The sequence below is a fragment of the Apteryx mantelli genome, chromosome 21 (assembly GCF_036417845.1).
Source record: "Apteryx mantelli isolate bAptMan1 chromosome 21, bAptMan1.hap1, whole genome shotgun sequence".
Lineage (NCBI taxonomy): Eukaryota > Metazoa > Chordata > Aves > Apterygiformes > Apterygidae > Apteryx > Apteryx mantelli.
In genome coordinates this window covers 10,628,792-10,645,455 of record NC_089998.1, presented here as the reverse complement: position 1 = coordinate 10,645,455, position 16,664 = coordinate 10,628,792, and the positions used below count along the sequence as shown (strand labels likewise).

Below are 16,664 nucleotides of genomic sequence, written 5' to 3'. Positions count from 1 at the left end.
CCCGTCCTGCTGCCGCGGGGATGCGCGCTCGAGTCCTGCCTGCTGCTCCCTGCGTTACGCGAGCTCGGCTCCCGCCGGCTCAGTTTATAAGTGCAGAGCACAAGACAAAAACGGGTGCTGGCGGGTGACACCCCCTCCCCAGGCCCCCACGAACGCCCTTAGCCACCTCCCCATGCTGTGCCCCGGGAAAGGTGCTGGCGGATGGGGGCTCGCCATGGCCCCCTGCACCGGCGCTGACTTGCCGGCTCCATCCCCACCACCGTGGCCGGGGTCGGGGGATCCCGGGGTCCAGGGCTGCAGAGCAGCTAGGAGATCTCGGGGAGCTGGCCCGAAATAACAACCCTGTTCTCCCTCTCTTGCAGAGATTATGCACGATGTGATCCGGAAAGTGAAGAAGAAGGGCGAATGGAAGGTGAGTGGATGCAGTGGAGCCAAGAGGGACCCCGGAGGGGCCGGAAGAGGAGGAGGAGGAGGAGGAGGGTGGAGAGGCAAGAGCAGAGTGGGGTGGGGAGGAGGAAGCTGGGCAGGGGGAAGGTGCTGTCGGGTTTATCCGCATTGCTGCTGGGAGCCTACGGCCAAAAGCCAGAGCGGAGGGGCGCTTCCCTCAGCCTTTGCTGCCGGGAGCGCTGCCCCATCCCACGCCTCCCCGCCGGCTGCCCGCCAGCCCCACAGCTCCCCGCTCACGCCGCTCTCCCCAGGTGCTGGTGGTGGACCAGCTCAGCATGCGCATGCTGTCCTCCTGCTGCAAAATGACCGACATCATGACGGAGGGCATAACAAGTGAGTACCGCCGCTCCTGGCCCCTTCGCAGGCCAGCCCCAACCCGCTTGGATCTGAGCCGTCTCTCGCAAACCTTGCTGCATGAAGGACAAAATATCCCTCCACAGCAGGGGAGCCGTGAGGATTGCTCCATTCACAGCTGTGCAGTAGCATGGCTGAGGGGGGTCAGACATCTCCATGGACATGTCACTGCTCAGGGCACCGGCACGGCCCTAAACCAGCTCCGTCCCACTCTAGATGGCAGGACGCTGCCTTCTATCACGCACGGCCGACTGTCTAGGTCTTGTGCTGGGCTGCTTTACAGGCTTCCCTGCTTGCCTGCTGGGGCTAGAGAAGCCCGAACATCTTGTCTCTTGGCAGTGGTTCAGTCCACGGAGACTGGGCATATGAGGAGGAGACCAGGTGTCGTTTTATGTCAGCCCTATAAATAGCTCCCCGCAGCACTCAGAAAGGAGCCAGCAGATCTGGGGATGTTCAAAGCCGTGGGGGTTTGCCCCAACCTCAACCTGGGTACCTTAGACCCGCACCAGCCTAGGGCTCGGTTTGCCTTTTCCTGTGGTTTTGTAGCAGGGAATTAGCTGGGATGGCTCCCCATTTCCCAGGCAAGACACGGAAACCAAGGCCTCGGTGGGTGCAGACAAGCCCTCTGCGGTGATACGAGAGCTGCCCGCGGTGGCAGCAGAGGGGTCTGGAGGGAGCTTTGGAGCAACCACTTGGAGCAAGGCACATGCGGCAGGTCTTCACGTACAGCCCCGACACCTCTGGCTTCCAGCAGAGACTGCCGGAAGCAGTGGCTACCGGCACAGTCCTAACAACAGGGACCAGAGCATCACCCTCGAGTGGTCCCCTTTAGCAGAGGGACTTGAGAAGAGATCAGAGCAATCACAGCGCTGGGGCCTGCAAACAAATCAGCCAACCTACCCGGGGGAAGCCCTTCCAGGCATCCACACAAACGGCCCCAAATCTGGAGGTGCCCCAGCCACTCCTGTAGGGCCTTGCAGGGCTGGGATGGGATGGGGACACCCCCCACCCAGCTCCGCGTGGGCAGGGGTGAGTGCTTGGGGATGTTTTGGGAACCAAGGGCTTGGGAGGGCTGGTACTTTCCCCTGCGGGAGCTGCCATAACCACATCTGGCCCCCATGGACCCTAGCGTGGGCGAGGTGGGCTACGCACCGCTGCCTGTGCCCAGACTGGTCCCTGGCACAGCCCCTGTGTTTCCTCCCTAGTCGTGGAAGATATCAACAAGCGCCGGGAGCCGCTCCCCAGCCTGGAGGCCGTCTATCTCATCACGCCCTCCGAGAAGGTGAGTATCTCGTGGGAGGGTGCTGGGGGCATGTGTTTGGCTCTGGGAGGTGGGAGCGATGCCCAGGCTAGGAAGGGGCAGCCTTGGGAAATGACTCTGCTTCAGCAAGCGTAACGGCGCAGATGGGGCAGTGCCTTCAGCCCAAGCCCTCTTAGATGTGCAAAACCATGAGCGAAGGATCAGAGGCGCAAACTATGTCCAAAGGGGAGGCAGAGCCCTGGGTGCAGGATGCTGCTGCTAGCTGGTTGTCACAGCAGAGCTTCAACTCGAATGGCCTGCAACAAAGTCCTTCCTTGCCACCCAGGGACATAAAAACAACCTCTCTTAGCGCAGTTGCCCCTCGCCTGCTACTCAATACTGCTCCATGCAGAGGAGATCCCCACTCCGGGCCTGGAGCAGGTTCCCCATAGGGCAGCGCTGCACAGTCCCCCAGTACCCCCAGCTTGTGGGTCTCGCAAACCCGGCCAGGCTCATGCCCAGGAGATCCTGCCAAAACACCGGCAGTGCCCAGGTGAATCCGTGAGGGCAGCCCAGAGCCCCAGGATGGCACGGCCGGGATTTGAGAGCCAGCTCAGGGTTACGCAGCTGCCGCTAATGCAGCAAGTCGTGCCCAGCTCAGCCGGTTCCTTCTCTCTTGCAGTCCATCCACTCCCTCATCAACGACTTCAAGGACCCCCCAACCTCCAAGTACAGAGCAGCCCACGTCTTCTTCACTGACTGTGAGTATCTGCAGGGCCACTGCTCCCCACTGCCTCGGCAGCAATGCCCCCTAATTCCCCGCTGGCACCTCCAGGGTAAGAAAAAAGGAGAAAGAGCAAACACCAAGCAGGTCCTGCAAGAGAGTGGTAGCCTCTTTATGCAGGACAGGACCCAAAAATGGGAGCCCTGCCAGGGAAGCTGGCACGTCCGCCCTCTGAGGCAAAAACGTCCTCATATGGGCCAAATGCTGCTGCAGGTAATTCAAGCGATCCATGCTCTGGGCAGGCAGCCACGTGATCTACCAAGGCCTTGATGTTAGGGAAGTTCTCTTGAAATTGAGCCTTTGCTCATGCTTATGGTGCTGCTGCTTCTTGCAGCTTCTTGCAGGAGCTGCTGAACGAACCAGAGCCAAGCTCACCCGGTGTGCACGACCCCAGGGCTCGATGGGGTTAATTTGTGTCCCAAGGACCTGGGTCCTTCATGTGTTGCATTCATGGTTTGGCATTAGCGTGAGCCTTCTCCCAAACTTCCTCTTTACCACTGCTGGGAGCTTTTGTGCTTTTTGCACTTTAACCCAAATCCAGCCAGCTCGGTCCCTGGATCTGTGGAGCTTTTCTTGTTGGACAGGGGCTGGGACTCGGGGACGCAGTGGGACGGTCTCTTCTGTGCCGGAGGGGACTGAGGAGGTGCTGCCCAGCTCCAGCACAGTGGGGATGCCCGGCCCACACGCTCACAGACACAGCTGGATTTACCCATGCCAAATGGGGATCCAAGCTCCCTTGCCGTGTCCAGGTGCAAATCTGGAGTGACAGCCCCTCCAAAGACATCCGCATGGAAACCAAGAGACAGGAAAGGCTGTATCACTAAAACTCAAACGAGAAAGCAGAGACAGAGGGGCACAAGTGGCCCCAAGTGCCAGGGGCCGTGTGAGCCTGCAGCCCCAGAGGGAGGGTGCGTCAGCCCACGGACCCCCGCGGGGTCCCCATCCTCCGTGGCACGGGTGCTCCTGCAGCCACTGTCCCCCAGGCACCTCGCTCTGGGACCGACAGTGGGGCAAAGCCCCCCGGACCCCGCTGGCGGTGTCGCCCTCGCCGCGCCAGCCGCCCCGTGCCCTGAGCGCTGCTCTGCTCCTCTCCTTCCAGCCTGCCCCGACGCCCTCTTCAACGAGCTGGTGAAATCCCGCGCCGCGAAGGTGGTCAAAACCCTGACGGAGATCAACATTGCCTTCCTCCCGTCCGAGTCGCAGGTGAGTCCCCGGCGGGGACCCGGCCCTCCTGGGCAGCCCGGGGAACGGGACAGGCGGGGGATGCTCGCCCCGCTCCCCGGCGCATCGAGGCCTGTGAACTCGCTGCAGAACCGCTGGCCCCAGGGCTGGCGCTTTACCTCCCGCTCCGCTCTCTCCTTCCTGTCTCCTCCGATTATTTCCCGAGGCTGATCCGCTGCTGCGGATTTAGCGGCACACCGTGCTCTGGCCCGGCACTAGCAGCCTGCATTGGCTGGCTCTGTGACCCCCCCAGCGTGGCCGCTCAGCCAAGGGCACCGGGGGGGCCGGGCCGCGGGCCATCTGCTGCCCAAGAGGCTCTTCCTTGGGCCAGAGGAGGTGGGAACGGGCACTGGGGAGGAACAGATGGCGCTTGACTGTTTGGTGCCGTTAACCCCTTACGCAGCAAGGGTCTGCCTCCCTGGAAGAGCACGTGGAGGATGACTCTTGGCAGCCCCATGCACTGCAAAACTGGCACCTGCTCTTCACTGGTAGGGTGGCCAGGGAGCAACGTGTCCCTGCTCCTCCTCAGTGCAGACAGCACCTGGTTGCCTGCCCGGGCGCAGATACCTGCTCCGTGCAAGGGCTGGGAGGGTCTCCTGACCCTGGAGCTCACCCCCAGGGTGCCTTGCAGCGTGCACGTGCGTAGGGGACCGAGACACGGAGCAGCAGCTAGGGGGGAGTCAGGGCTGTCACGTGCAGAGGGCACCAAGCAGAGAGCAGACACCCAGAGTGGCTCCTTTCTCAAGCATCGCTGGACTCACCGGGTGTCAGGACCCGGGGTTCGACCGGGGCCATTTGCAGGGACATGTATCTGGGCTTGAATCCGGTTTTCAAAAGCTCCAGAGTGTCCTGTGATGCCCACCACATCCTTGCCCCCGCACCGTTACAGCCGCTGGATGGACCTGACACCAGGGCACGGGGAAAGGTGCTTTCCCCCCCGGCATGAACTGGCTGATGGGGCTGCTCTGGCTGAACCTCAGCCAGTTTTCTTGGTCCCCTGGATGTCCCCAGCAGCGTCTCTCCTTTAACCTCCCTCCTGCTTTATTTCTGCCTTCCCAGGTTTACTCCCTGGATTCTGCCGACTCCTTCCAAAGCTTTTACAGCCCCCACAAGGCTCAGATGAAGAACCCGATCCTGGAGCGCCTGGCAGAGCAGATTGCCACACTGTGCGCCACGCTGAAGGAGTACCCGGCGGTGCGGTACAGAGGGTAAGGGCAGCGCTGGTCCACAGTACCCCCCAAAGGAGGTATCCCTATTTCCATCTTCCCCTTAGAGCTATTTTAGCTCTCCTCTTGCTGGACCCCATGAATCCTCCCTTTCACAGATCCTGCCCACCAGCACTGTCTGCAGTCCCAGCACTAGCTAAGGCACTGGAGATAGGTGGTACCAGTCTGGAGGAAGGCAGATGGTAGGATGGACAGAAACACCCATGCTAAATTTAAGAACAGGTTTTGATTCAGATGATGCTGTGTAGAGCTGGGGTGTTTGGGAGCCTGAAATCCATGTGGCCACCCCGTGATCTAAGCTAGCAGAGGGACATCTAGTACTGTCCCTGCCTGTAGCAGACCAAAGCAAAGTGGGGCACCAAATTCCCCAAGGAGAACTGGAAAGCGACGACAAGATGTGCTCAGATCCCCTTTCTCCCATAAGCCAAGGCCATCGCACAGGGCAAACAAGCAGGTCCTCCTGGTCCCTCACCCACCTTGCACAGCCTTTGCCAGTGCTAGTTGTCTGCCCTAGGACTCCTGGGCTGCGGCGAGGGCAGGAGCAGGGACCTGACATACCCTTCCTGTCTTCTCCAGAGATTACAAAGACAACGCCATGCTGGCCCAGCTCATCCAGGACAAGCTGGATGCCTACAAGGCTGATGACCCCACCATGGGCGAGGTGAGTAGGGACAGCACTGGCAGGCCCTTCCGGGGAAGGCACCAGGGCTCCAAGGCTTGGCTGGTATTTTATCCCTAAAGTCCGGTTCAAGCTCTGCCACACAGCCGGGCTGCAAGCGGAGCCTGCCCTGTCTCTGATGGTCTGGCAGCTCCATTAGGGCTAGATGAGCAGCACTGACCCAGCCCTTGCTGAACTGTCAGTGGGCTCCCCCGTGATGAGCACACAGGTGCAGGATAGTTGTAGATACCCCCCAAGGGGTATAACACTGACAGAGGGCTAGAACATAGCCCTGGCTTCACCCCACCAACTGCGGGCGCTGGAGGGCCCCCAGCTCTCCTGCTGACAGCTCTCCCCTCTGGGTCTGCAGGGTCCGGACAAGGCTCGCTCCCAGCTCCTCATCTTGGATCGGGGCTTCGACCCTGTTTCCCCAGTACTGCATGAACTGACCTTCCAGGCGATGAGCTACGACCTGCTGCCCATCGAGAACGACGTCTACAAGTGAGTGTGGCAGTGCCACCCCCCAGCCCCAGGAGCGTGAACAACTGCCGAGGGAGCCCAGGGGAATCAAACACTTGAGCAGGAATTCGAAGCTGAGACACAAAGTTTGAGCCTCCAGCTCAGCCGGTTTGCTCTGCCACACAAGTCATTGAACAGGAGAAATCACTATGACATGCACAGTCTGGCAGATGTTATATTGGCCAAGAGGAAGGCAGGATTTAGTACAAAAGGAGCATTTCTAACCTTTAACCCTTTGCCCTTTCCCAGTTATAGTCTAAACAGGTACAAGAAGGCGAGACACGAAACCAAGCTGAAATAACTTGACCCAGCTCACTGGCAGAGCTAAGAGCAAACCTCCCAGTGCCTCCTCTGGAGCCTGGTCTGTGTGCAGCACGCTCCTGCTTTCCCTCCCCTTGGAGACAGCATAGCTTAGCAAGTTGCCACCCATGACCACGCTGCTGGAGCTGCCTGTGCTTCAGCTCCCGTCCTAAGTAGCAACTGCACGTTCTCCTGCTGTTCCACAAGTTCTTGCCCCTCTTACTCATTGCATGTTATTATATTATAAGGGGAGCGTGCGCCCTGCAAACCCCATTCCCCTCCATGACGCTTCCTGCTCTCTTCCCCAGGTACGAGACAAGTGGCATTGGAGAAGCCCGGGTGAAGGAGGTTCTCCTGGATGAGGACGATGACCTTTGGGTCACCTTACGCCACAAACACATCGCAGAGGTGTCCCAGTAAGTGTCCCTGCAGGCAATTTGATGCCTGTCCAAACCCCACACTGAGGAGTGAAGGGAGACGGGAAAAGCAGAGTGGGTGGGAGAGGATTTCAGTACTGCCACCCAACTCACAGCAAGCCAGGCCACCAGCCCCACTGCTAACCCAGCTGGGGTGCTCTCCCCATGGCTCTGCCTGCACCCACTGCCCAGGAGAGTGGCCTATCGCTGCCTGCACAGCAAGGCTGAGCACATCCTGCAAGTGAAGGCAGGACGCAGGAAGGGCAAACGCATTGGGGTGTGCCCCGATGCCTTGGGCCTGGAGGTTCTGGACCACATAGTGTGAGAAGGGTCAGCAGCGCCGCAGTTGGTGGCATGCTGACTGCTGTGTCCTCCTCTTCTCCCCAGGGAGGTGACCCGATCCCTGAAAGAATTTTCTTCAAGCAAGAGGATGAACACGGGCGACAAGGTGACCTTACTGCTTGCATTGAGCTGGGCTTTAGCGCCTCCCTAGAGTGGGGTCCAGGCAGCCCCAGGGACTCAGCCACATGCCAGGACAGGTTGAGGCCTTGCATGGATGCCTGATGCATAGCTCCACGACGGGCCAAGCACACACAGTTCCCTGCTGGCCCTAGCCAGTCGTGGGAGCAACTCCGTGGCCGCGGAGCAGCCAGGGGTATTTGAGCACATTCAGATGCTGCTTCACCTTATCCTATGCATGGGGCTGAGGAAACAGGGAAGGGACTTCTAGAGACTGTAGCAAGCAGGATGGTGGTGGCCTGGTGATTGAGTTGTTCTGCTTTGGGAAAGCACCAAGCTGAGGGGCATCGGTTTGCACCCGAGCACAGAGGTCCATGCATGCCTTGACAGTGCTCCTTCTGCTTCTGGCCAGTTCCTCTCTGGAGACACCAAGTTCTAGGTAGTGAGGAGATTGTGTCAAAAACAGAATGTAAGAACAGCCAGAAACTGAAAACATCATCTCAGCCTCAGCCAAGTGCACAGGCAAGGTCCCCAGGAGGGTCCTGGGGGGTATGTTCTCCAGGGATTCCCTCCCCTTTTCTCTAGTTTCTGCAGCTAAAGTTCTTCTCCCTGCTCCTCAGACTCATCACCAGCTGATGAAACACAGCACTATCACAGCAGGCATCACCAAAACCCCCAAGAGACAGCGAACTGCATTTGGACAGGAGTCCTTGGCAGAGTTGTCCCCTTCTTTGTCCCTCTCTGCTAACTGTCCCACTCACAGCCATAAGTCCATGGCGGGTAAGTGACTGTGTCTCCTCCCGTTGCAGACCACCATGAGAGACCTGTCCCAGATGCTGAAGAAGATGCCACAGTACCAGAAGGAGCTCAGCAAGGTAAAACAAATAAGAAAATGTGTCCATGGAGAGCAGACGGTGCCTGAGCAACCTACACAAGGGATGTCCAGAGGCAGCTTTCCCCAGGCCACTTCAGCAGGTCTCCAGCCATGAACAGGGGCTGGCAAGGGGCACCATCCCCCCACAGCCAACATGGGCTGACACGCACAGCATGGGGCACACTCGGTTCTGGGCTAAGGCCCAGGCTGGCAAGCTGGGGGCGGTGGTAAGGGGACCTTTGGCTGCTCCCAATGCCACTAGGGTGTCTGCACTGCTTGTGTCTCCCCAGTACTCTACTCACCTGCACCTGGCTGAAGACTGCATGAAGCACTACCAAGGCACAGTGGATAAGCTCTGCCGAGTTGAACAGGTACCAGATTCCCTGGCTTCCACCTCCCCCTACCTCCAACCAGGGAGAACTGGGCCAAATGCTCGTGCCTGACCTCATAGCGCTGGCACTGAGCCCAGGGCAAAGCAGTGATCACTGCGTGCGTTCTCTGCAGGACCTGGCCATGGGCACTGATGCTGAAGGTGAAAAGATCAAGGACCCCATGAGGGCTATCGTCCCCATCCTGCTGGATGGGAACGTCAGCACCTATGACAAGATCCGCATCATCTTGCTCTACATCTTCCTGAAGAACGGTGAGGAGGAGAGAGCTCAGCAGGCAGGACAGGGAGGTGGGCTGGGGGGAGAAGGTGAAAGGGATGGAGAGTGAGCAAGAAGAAATGCAGGCAGCTCCCTCCGGCACAGAGCTCAGTGTTTGACCAAGATAAGCCGAATGGAAAGGCACAGCCCCAGTTCATCACCAGAGTCTCTGAGGTGGTTCCGCACTCCTCAAATGTCCTAACAAACCACACTGAAAACTTGGAGTCCCTTATGTGCACAGACACGCACAGGCAACTGCACATGAGACCGGAGCAGACTCAGACCACCATCTAACAGAGCTCTCCATCCCCATCAGTATGTCCTGTCCACTCTGAGGCCTCCGAGTGCTTCCCAGCAGGGCTCACCCCCCACGCAGGAGGGTCACGGGGATGGAGTGACTGGTGCAAATTCACTCTGCAGCACAAGGGCAGAACCGGGAACAGACCTGGCTGAGTTCACATTGCTCCCCACAGAGTCAAAAGGTGGCAGAAAATGAGAATTTGTGTATAAGCTTAATAGATGTATTCTTCTCCAAAGGATGGGAGGCTCCTGTGGGGTGGAAAACACAGGGAAAGGTAGGATCAGAGCAGCAGAAAGCTGCCTGGTGTCCACTGAGCGCTCCCTGGCTGACAACAGGATGGGTGTCCCAAGGTGTGGATAGAGGGGTTGTGTCCCTGCTCAGATGCATTTCATGGGAAGATGCTGTTTCCCTTTTTGCATTTCCAGGTATCACTGAGGAAAACCTGAACAAGCTGATCCAGCACGCTCAGATCCCTGCAGAGGACAGCGAGATCATCACCAACATGGCCCACCTTGGGGTGCCCATCATCACAGACGTGAGTGTCCAACTCCCTTTGCCCACAGTCCTCCTTGGGTCTAGGGAGAGCCACCAGGACCCTGTAGCACCGACTCTAGGTGTGACTTTTTGCTATGGGAACCACTTCTCTGCCTGGAAGCCATCAAGGCCCCCCAGAGCATTTCCTACAGGGTCTCTCTGACCCCACGGCATGGGCTCAGCCCCAGAGGCACAGGGACCGCGTCCCGGTGCAAGGCCCACAGGAGCCACTGTGGCTCAGGGTGTCTCTTGCTGTTTGTGCCCAGTCCACCCTGCGCCGCCGGAGCAAGCCGGAGCGGAAGGAGCGGATCAGCGAGCAGACCTACCAGCTCTCCCGATGGACCCCTGTTATTAAGGACATCATGGAGGTGAGTCAGCAAGGAGGGGGAACAGAGCGGGGGCCTCAGCACGCCCAGGAAGAGACCTGCAGAGAGCAAGGTGCTTCCAACTCACGGCATCACTCCCAAAACGGGCCCTAAAAGGCGCTTGCAACAGGAGTCCCGCAGCCTCCTCTCTAATTTCTCCAGGCCTTCGTGGCCCTGCAGCGCCCACGGGAGGAGAGAGTTTTCTTTACAGTTTTAGCAAGGCTGTGATGATTTGTGGTGCAGCATGTCCCACCCTACCTGGAGCGCCCTTCCCCTCGCGCTACTGCTGACCCTCCGCTTGCACGCTGGGCCCCAGGCTGGGATGCCCACTCTGTATCCGTACGGCACCCAGCGCACAGGCGAGCTGGCAGCTCCCGAGCATCACTGCAGCACGAGCAAACAACCCAGGTGCTTCTTGTGCCATGCGGTGCGTTAGAACGGGGCACACCTGGGCTATATCCTCACCCAGCGCCACTCGCACCCCTGAGCGAACAGACACGCGCAGCACCGCTGCCCCAGGCACAGGCACAATCCTGCCGCTTCGCCTCCTCAGCGCCAATATTGGCATCCAGCATCCAGCCGAGTGCTGCACTCAGGTAGCGCCAGACAGAGACAGAAAATGATCTTCAGGTGTCGCCTTCCTCTGCACCCCCTTCTTCTCTCGGCCACCCCTTGAGGACCAGAGCAGCCTCACGGGGTTTGCCTAGAGCCGGGCACATCACAGGCAATGATGCTGACATGGGCATTTTCCACCTGATCTGACAGGCAGACAGACCCCAGCACCACATTTTGGGAGCATTTCTGCAGCTTAGCGCCATCCTGACGGCACCGATTACGAGTTCAACCCAAACTCCCTTCATTACAGTCTAGGCAGCCTGCTAACCACAGACCTGGGGGTGCCTCCCTGGAGCACATGTAACACCAGCTGGGCTCTTGCCTTCCCCCACCAAAGTCCAGGCAAACTCTCCCACCACCTTTGCTGCTCCAGAGCACTCCTAAAAACTATCACCCCCATCACCAAGGTCAGAGGGGACTGCCTAGGGCATCCCAGTCTCATGAACATCTTGCAGATGGCCTTAACCCTCCACCATTAGCACCAAGAAAGAAATGCCACTTTCCTTACCCCTTCACCAAATGCTCAGCTGCAGCCGTGTGTCATAGATACAAAGCTTCCAACTCTTCCCAGGCCACTGAAATTCTGCTCAGGCTACTGAAATCCTCCTCAGAAGAAACAAAAATTGCCATCCTTCTCCTTGCCCTACCTTGCTGGACCTCCCCGTGGTCAGGGCGAGCCTCAGCCCATGCCCCGTGGTGCAGGTCCCTGGCTCTGCCTCTGCCCCACAGGGAAACCAGCACCATCTCCCTCCTCCCAAGTGCACAGTATTACAGGAATTTAACCAAATTGTTGCAAAAAGTAGGACCATGCAAATGTATGCAAATGTATGCAAATGTATGTAAATAAAGCCCAGTCCAGCTGGGTTCTCTGTGCTGTGGGGCTGCGTTGTGGAGGTGGGACAGGGAGCAGGATGCCCCCGAGCTGGGACAGGGGGCTGTGCACGGCGCCTGGCTCCTCGCTGAATCCTCGCTCGGGGTTTTTTCTCCCTCCAGGACGCTATCGATGACAAGCTGGACACCAAGCACTACCCTTATATCTCCACCCGCTCCTCTGCCTCCTTCAGCACCACTGCCGTCAGGTGGGTCCCAGCTCTCCCTGCTGAAACGCGGCAGCCCGACCTCCCCCCTTCCGGCCTCTGCAGGGCCGATAAGCCTCCGGCTGAGACTCCAGCCGTCGGGCTGAACGCCAGCACAAATATCACCTTTAGCATCCAGCCCCTACCTGCCCGGAGGGGTCCTACCCTTCTGCAGGCTGCCGAGGCCAAAAACGAGCCCCTTGTACAGAAGGGAAAACTGAGGCGGGCGTAGATTAAATGACTCACCCGAGGTTAGCGGGGAGGATTGAAGTGCTCACTCTTGCCTTGCTCTTCAGGGGGCACCCGGTGCATCTCCCACCCTCCTCCCCAAGCTTGGCCCCCCAGCCGGTCCCTCTCTGCCGTTACGGCTCGCGGCAGCGAAGGCGGAGGCTGCCCGGGCTGTTCCCCCTCACCCCTCTGCTCTCTTCCCTCCCCAGTGCCCGCTACGGTCACTGGCACAAGAACAAGGCGCCCGGCGAGTACCGAAGCGGCCCCCGCCTCATCATCTTCATCCTGGGCGGCGTGAGCATGAACGAAATGCGCTGCGCCTACGAGGTGACGCAAGCCAGCGGCAAGTGGGAGGTGCTAATAGGTGAGTGGGGGGCGCCGGGACGCCGCGCACCCGCCGCCGCGCTCGCCGCCTCATCCCACGCTCCGCTCCGCCGCCCCGCTCCCAGCGCGGCTTCCCGCGGCCGGCGGCAAGCCCACAAAATCCAGCCTCCAGATGACTGCATGAGCAGGACCGACGCGGAAAGGTCTTCTCCTGGTGTCACTCCTGCGCCCCGCTGTCCCCCCCCCCGGCACAGGCCGTGCCTCTCCGCCTGTCCTCGCCACCTCCTAGGTCCCTTCTTCCTCTCCCCGGCTGGTTTTGCTCCCCGCCGTTCCGACTGAGCTGGGCGAGAGGGAAGGGAGTTTGCATCCTGAAGTGATCCGGTTGCTCCCTCTGATGGCACTCTCTTCCTAGAGGTTATCAAAGAAAGGGAGAGAGAAAGAAAGAAAGAAAGAAAGGCGTGGGAGCTGGCACACCAGCCAGGACAACCTGCTGCTGCAGGCCTGGGCGTTCGCTGTTGGAGGGGCTGGATGACACACACCGCGTGTGCAGCGGTCGGATGTGCATCGCGTGTGCAGCCTGCCATGCATCGCGTGTGCAGCACTGCGGTGCATCGCGTGTGCGGCAGTCTGACACGCGTGGCGTGTGCAGTCGGACGTGCAATGCGTGCACGGTCCATGCATCGTGCGCGCAGGGTCCAGCCATACTTAGCGGGAAGGGCCGTGGGTCAGGCGCAAAGCGCAGGGGCAGCGTGGCGAGGTGGAAGCGCTGCCTGGTGCTAGCAGGGGCTTTTAGGCACCCACATTCCCTGGGGGGTCCCACCGCGGGGCTGGGCGCGGGGTGCACAGCTGGACACGCACCACGTGGTGCTGCTGCAGCTCACCCGGGGCAGGATGAGGCCAGCGCCCCGGGCAGCCCCTCGCCGCCACCTCATCTGCTCACCGGATTTTCCCCCTCCCCCTGACCCGACGTCCGTGGAGAGGCTCCCGCCACCGCCATCCCCGCTGGGGTGGCACCGGCAGCCGCCCAGGCGCGTGCGTGCCGGTGGGGGCCGCCGCACGAGCCCGCCGCACCGCGCCGCGCCGGGGGATGCATGCCGCGTTGCCCCGCTCTCTCGCCCGCCATCGCCATCGCCAGCGCACCGCGGCGGGCGCCGCGGGCCGCCGCCGCCCCGCAGTCAGCCCACCTCTGTTCTCCCGCAGGTGCTACTCACATTCTCACTCCCACCAAATTTCTCATGGACCTGAGGCACCCCGACTTCAGGGACTCCACTAGGGTCTCATTTGAGGATCAGGCTCCAGCAATGGAGTGAGCCAAAGCAACCAAGTAAAGGCAGCCTACTAAAGAAAAAGAAACTCTTCCTCCCCGAAGGGTTTTCTTTGATTCTCCTCTTCCTCCTTTCTTTAATTATTGTTTTTCGGCTCTCTCCTTTCAGTTTTCTTTTTCCTTTTCGGTTCTCTGACGGGAAAATGCTTGCGGTTCGCCCTCCCGGTCCGAAACGCGCCCAGCGCTGCCTTCATCCACCCCGCGCCATGTGGTTCTCTTGGCCGGACCCCTCCTGCCATCAGTAGCTGCCGCGTGGTGCCAGCGAGGCCGCGCAGCGGGCCGGGGGTCCCGGCTCGCCGGGGGAGATGCCGGAGAGGGGTGTAAGGGGGAAGCCCCCCGCGGGCCGGAGGGCCCTGTTAGGCAGCGCGGGGCTGGACGTGGCCCGCAACGTGGGGGCCGCGGGCCCGGCCGAGCAGCGGGGCGCTGGGGCGAGCGGGGCGGCGTGGGCAGCCCCTCGCTGCCGGCCCTGCCGCCGCGCCCGGACAGCGCCGAGCACCGGCGCCAGCTCCCGGGAGGAAGCGGGCCGAGGTCGGGAACGCCGCGATCGCTGCCGTCCCGGCTGTCGGGGGGGGCCCGTGCGGCCCGGGGCACGGGGGGGGGCTGCGGGGGGGCGCGTTTGGCGAGCGGTTCGGCCGGCTGCATGTCCGCGCAGCAGCGCTCGGTGGCTTTGCCCCCCCCTCCCCCCCCCCCGGGGCGCTCCCGGCGGCGGGGGGGCGGCGCGGGAGGGCTCAGCAGGGGGGTGCAGGAGACCCCCCCCATCCCCCCCCCCCAATTCCGCCGCTTCCCGGCCTCTCCCGCCGCCTCCCGCCTCCCCCCCGCCGGGGATGCCGCTTGCAGCCGGAGCGGCACCGCCCGCCTCCTCCGCGGCCGCCGCCGCCCCGTGCAGCGCCCGCACCGCCCGTCCCCGTCCCCTCGGCGTCTCCCCTCGCACGGCCGCCGCCCGCCGCCGCGTTGCGTTGGGTCGGGTCGGGGGCGGCGTTTGCGACGGCGACGGGGCGCCGGGGCCTGGCCGCCCGGGGGGGCCGCGGCTGGCGCTGACGCCCGGCCGTCGCCCCCCCCCCCCCCGCCCCTCCTCTGCCTCCCGCAGGGTCCACGCACATCCTCACCCCACAGAAGCTGCTGGACACGCTGAAGAAACTGAATAAAACAGAGGAGGAGAGCAGCAGTTAAAACGAAGCGCAGCGAGCGACGCGCGACGCCGACTCCCCCCCCCCCCCCCCCCCCGTCCCACCCGGGACCGACCCGGGAGCGTCACTTTGCCGAACCACGACGCCGCGTCCCCAGCCCCGGCCGAGCTTTCTCTCTTGTTCTTGTGTTGAAAAACCCCATTCATCCCCCCCCCCCCTTTCACCTTCCCCATCTCTCATTTTAACCAAAGGGAGGGGACAACGCAGAAGAAAATCATATTAATAATAACGATGCATCGTGTTTAAAAGAAGAAAAGAAAAAAATATCTATCTATCTATATATATATAGCTATCCGAAACCAAGATCTCATTTCCGAGTAACCCATCTGCTCATCGCTAGAGACCGGCGCCGACAACAAAAAATAAGAAACAAACAAAAAAAAACACTCTGCAAATTTTTTGTTCCTCGTTTGGGTTTTTCGTACGGATGGACGGATGCGCCTCAGTTGTTCCTGGCTCTGTGATCCCGTACCGTGCCCAGCCGCAAGCAGGAGCGCGCCTTTGGTAGAGCTCTTGCCGTTGCTGCTGCCCGCGCTTCCTCTCGCGCCCTCCCGCCCTCCCTCCCTCCCTTCGCGGGCGGCGGGTCGGGGCGCAGGGGCCGTCTCGCCCGTGTCGCCCTTCTGTGTTTCGTGCCGGAGTCTGCTCGGTTGAGGCTCGCTCCCCTCCCCGCCGTTCCCGGCTCCCCAACCCTCCCAGGCCCCAGCCAGATGTTGGGTGCACATCTGGACGGCGGTGGCAGCCTCTCGCTTTGCATGTGTCGGCGGGAGGTGTCTGCACGCCACGCCGCCGCCGCCGGACCCCGCGAGAAGACCTGGGCAAAAAGGGACCAGAACGGTCAAAACCTGAAGAAGGGCCCCGTTTCCTTGCACTGTTTGGCTGCTCCTCTGCCTCGCCAGCTGCCTGCAGCACCAGCCTTTCCCACCCTTCTTCAGTTTGCTGTAGCCCTTAAAAGAAATATATATATACAAACACATATATACATATATATATATATATATATACACACGCACATATATATATATATATTTATATATATATATGAGCAAGATGTGGTTCTTTTTCATGGTGCGGGGTCCAAGGAGCTCTCTCCGCTTGCAACACCTGCCTGCAGAAGCCCCGTGCGACGAAGCCGCCACCGCTGCCGCCACCGCTCCCGGCAGTGGCAGCCCCGTCCCGCAGCCCCCGCCGGCCCCACCGGCCGGCCCCGCTCTCGTCGTCCCGTGGTGAAACGTTTCTGACCGTGGAAGTGGCCGAACGCCCCCCCCAGCCCCTCCTCTCCCCCCCCCCCCGGCCCGGGCCCCCTCTCACAGCGGACTGTGTGTATATTAATTAATGTGTCTCGTGAAGTTCTTACAAGCTTGGTGTATAGTGATTTAACCAAACCTCCTTTGGTTTTGTTTCGTTTTGTTTTCTTTTTTTTACATTCAAGGATTTCCCCTTCCTTTCCCCCGCCTCTAGATGCACTGCAATATTTTGGGGTCATTCGCTTCGTTCTCTTCTGTTCCCTTCCGGTCTGAAGGCAGTGACCCCATTTCCTCCCCCCAAATCTCTCTCTCTTGCCTCAT

General features: G+C 60.6%; 1 protein-coding gene across 3 annotated transcripts in view; it reads left to right on the top strand.

Moving 5' to 3' along the window:
* LOC106495439 (syntaxin-binding protein 1) overlaps positions 1–16,373 on the top strand; it is a 30,280-nt gene extending 13,907 nt beyond the window's left edge. The window contains exons 2-20 of one of the 3 annotated variants that reach the window (XM_067308986.1): positions 363–412; positions 699–780; positions 2,007–2,083; positions 2,724–2,802; positions 3,925–4,028; positions 5,106–5,254; positions 5,849–5,933; positions 6,301–6,431; positions 7,058–7,165; positions 7,553–7,613; positions 8,434–8,499; positions 8,789–8,869; positions 9,003–9,141; positions 9,872–9,981; positions 10,247–10,348; positions 11,954–12,039; positions 12,474–12,628; positions 13,789–13,912; positions 15,000–15,083. In XM_067308986.1, coding sequence (XP_067165087.1) covers positions 363–412; positions 699–780; positions 2,007–2,083; positions 2,724–2,802; positions 3,925–4,028; positions 5,106–5,254; positions 5,849–5,933; positions 6,301–6,431; positions 7,058–7,165; positions 7,553–7,613; positions 8,434–8,499; positions 8,789–8,869; positions 9,003–9,141; positions 9,872–9,981; positions 10,247–10,348; positions 11,954–12,039; positions 12,474–12,628; positions 13,789–13,898 — 1,775 coding nt within the window. In that variant the 3' untranslated portion in view covers positions 13,899–13,912; positions 15,000–15,083. Of the gene's footprint in view, positions 1–362; positions 413–698; positions 781–2,006; positions 2,084–2,723; positions 2,803–3,924; positions 4,029–5,105; positions 5,255–5,848; positions 5,934–6,300; positions 6,432–7,057; positions 7,166–7,552; positions 7,614–8,433; positions 8,500–8,788; positions 8,870–9,002; positions 9,142–9,871; positions 9,982–10,246; positions 10,349–11,953; positions 12,040–12,473; positions 12,629–13,788; positions 13,913–14,999 lie in introns of all 3 variants that reach the window. The other 2 variants (XM_067308987.1, XM_067308988.1) reach the window with 2 other exon arrangements.
* Positions 16,374–16,664: the final 291 nt, after the last annotated feature.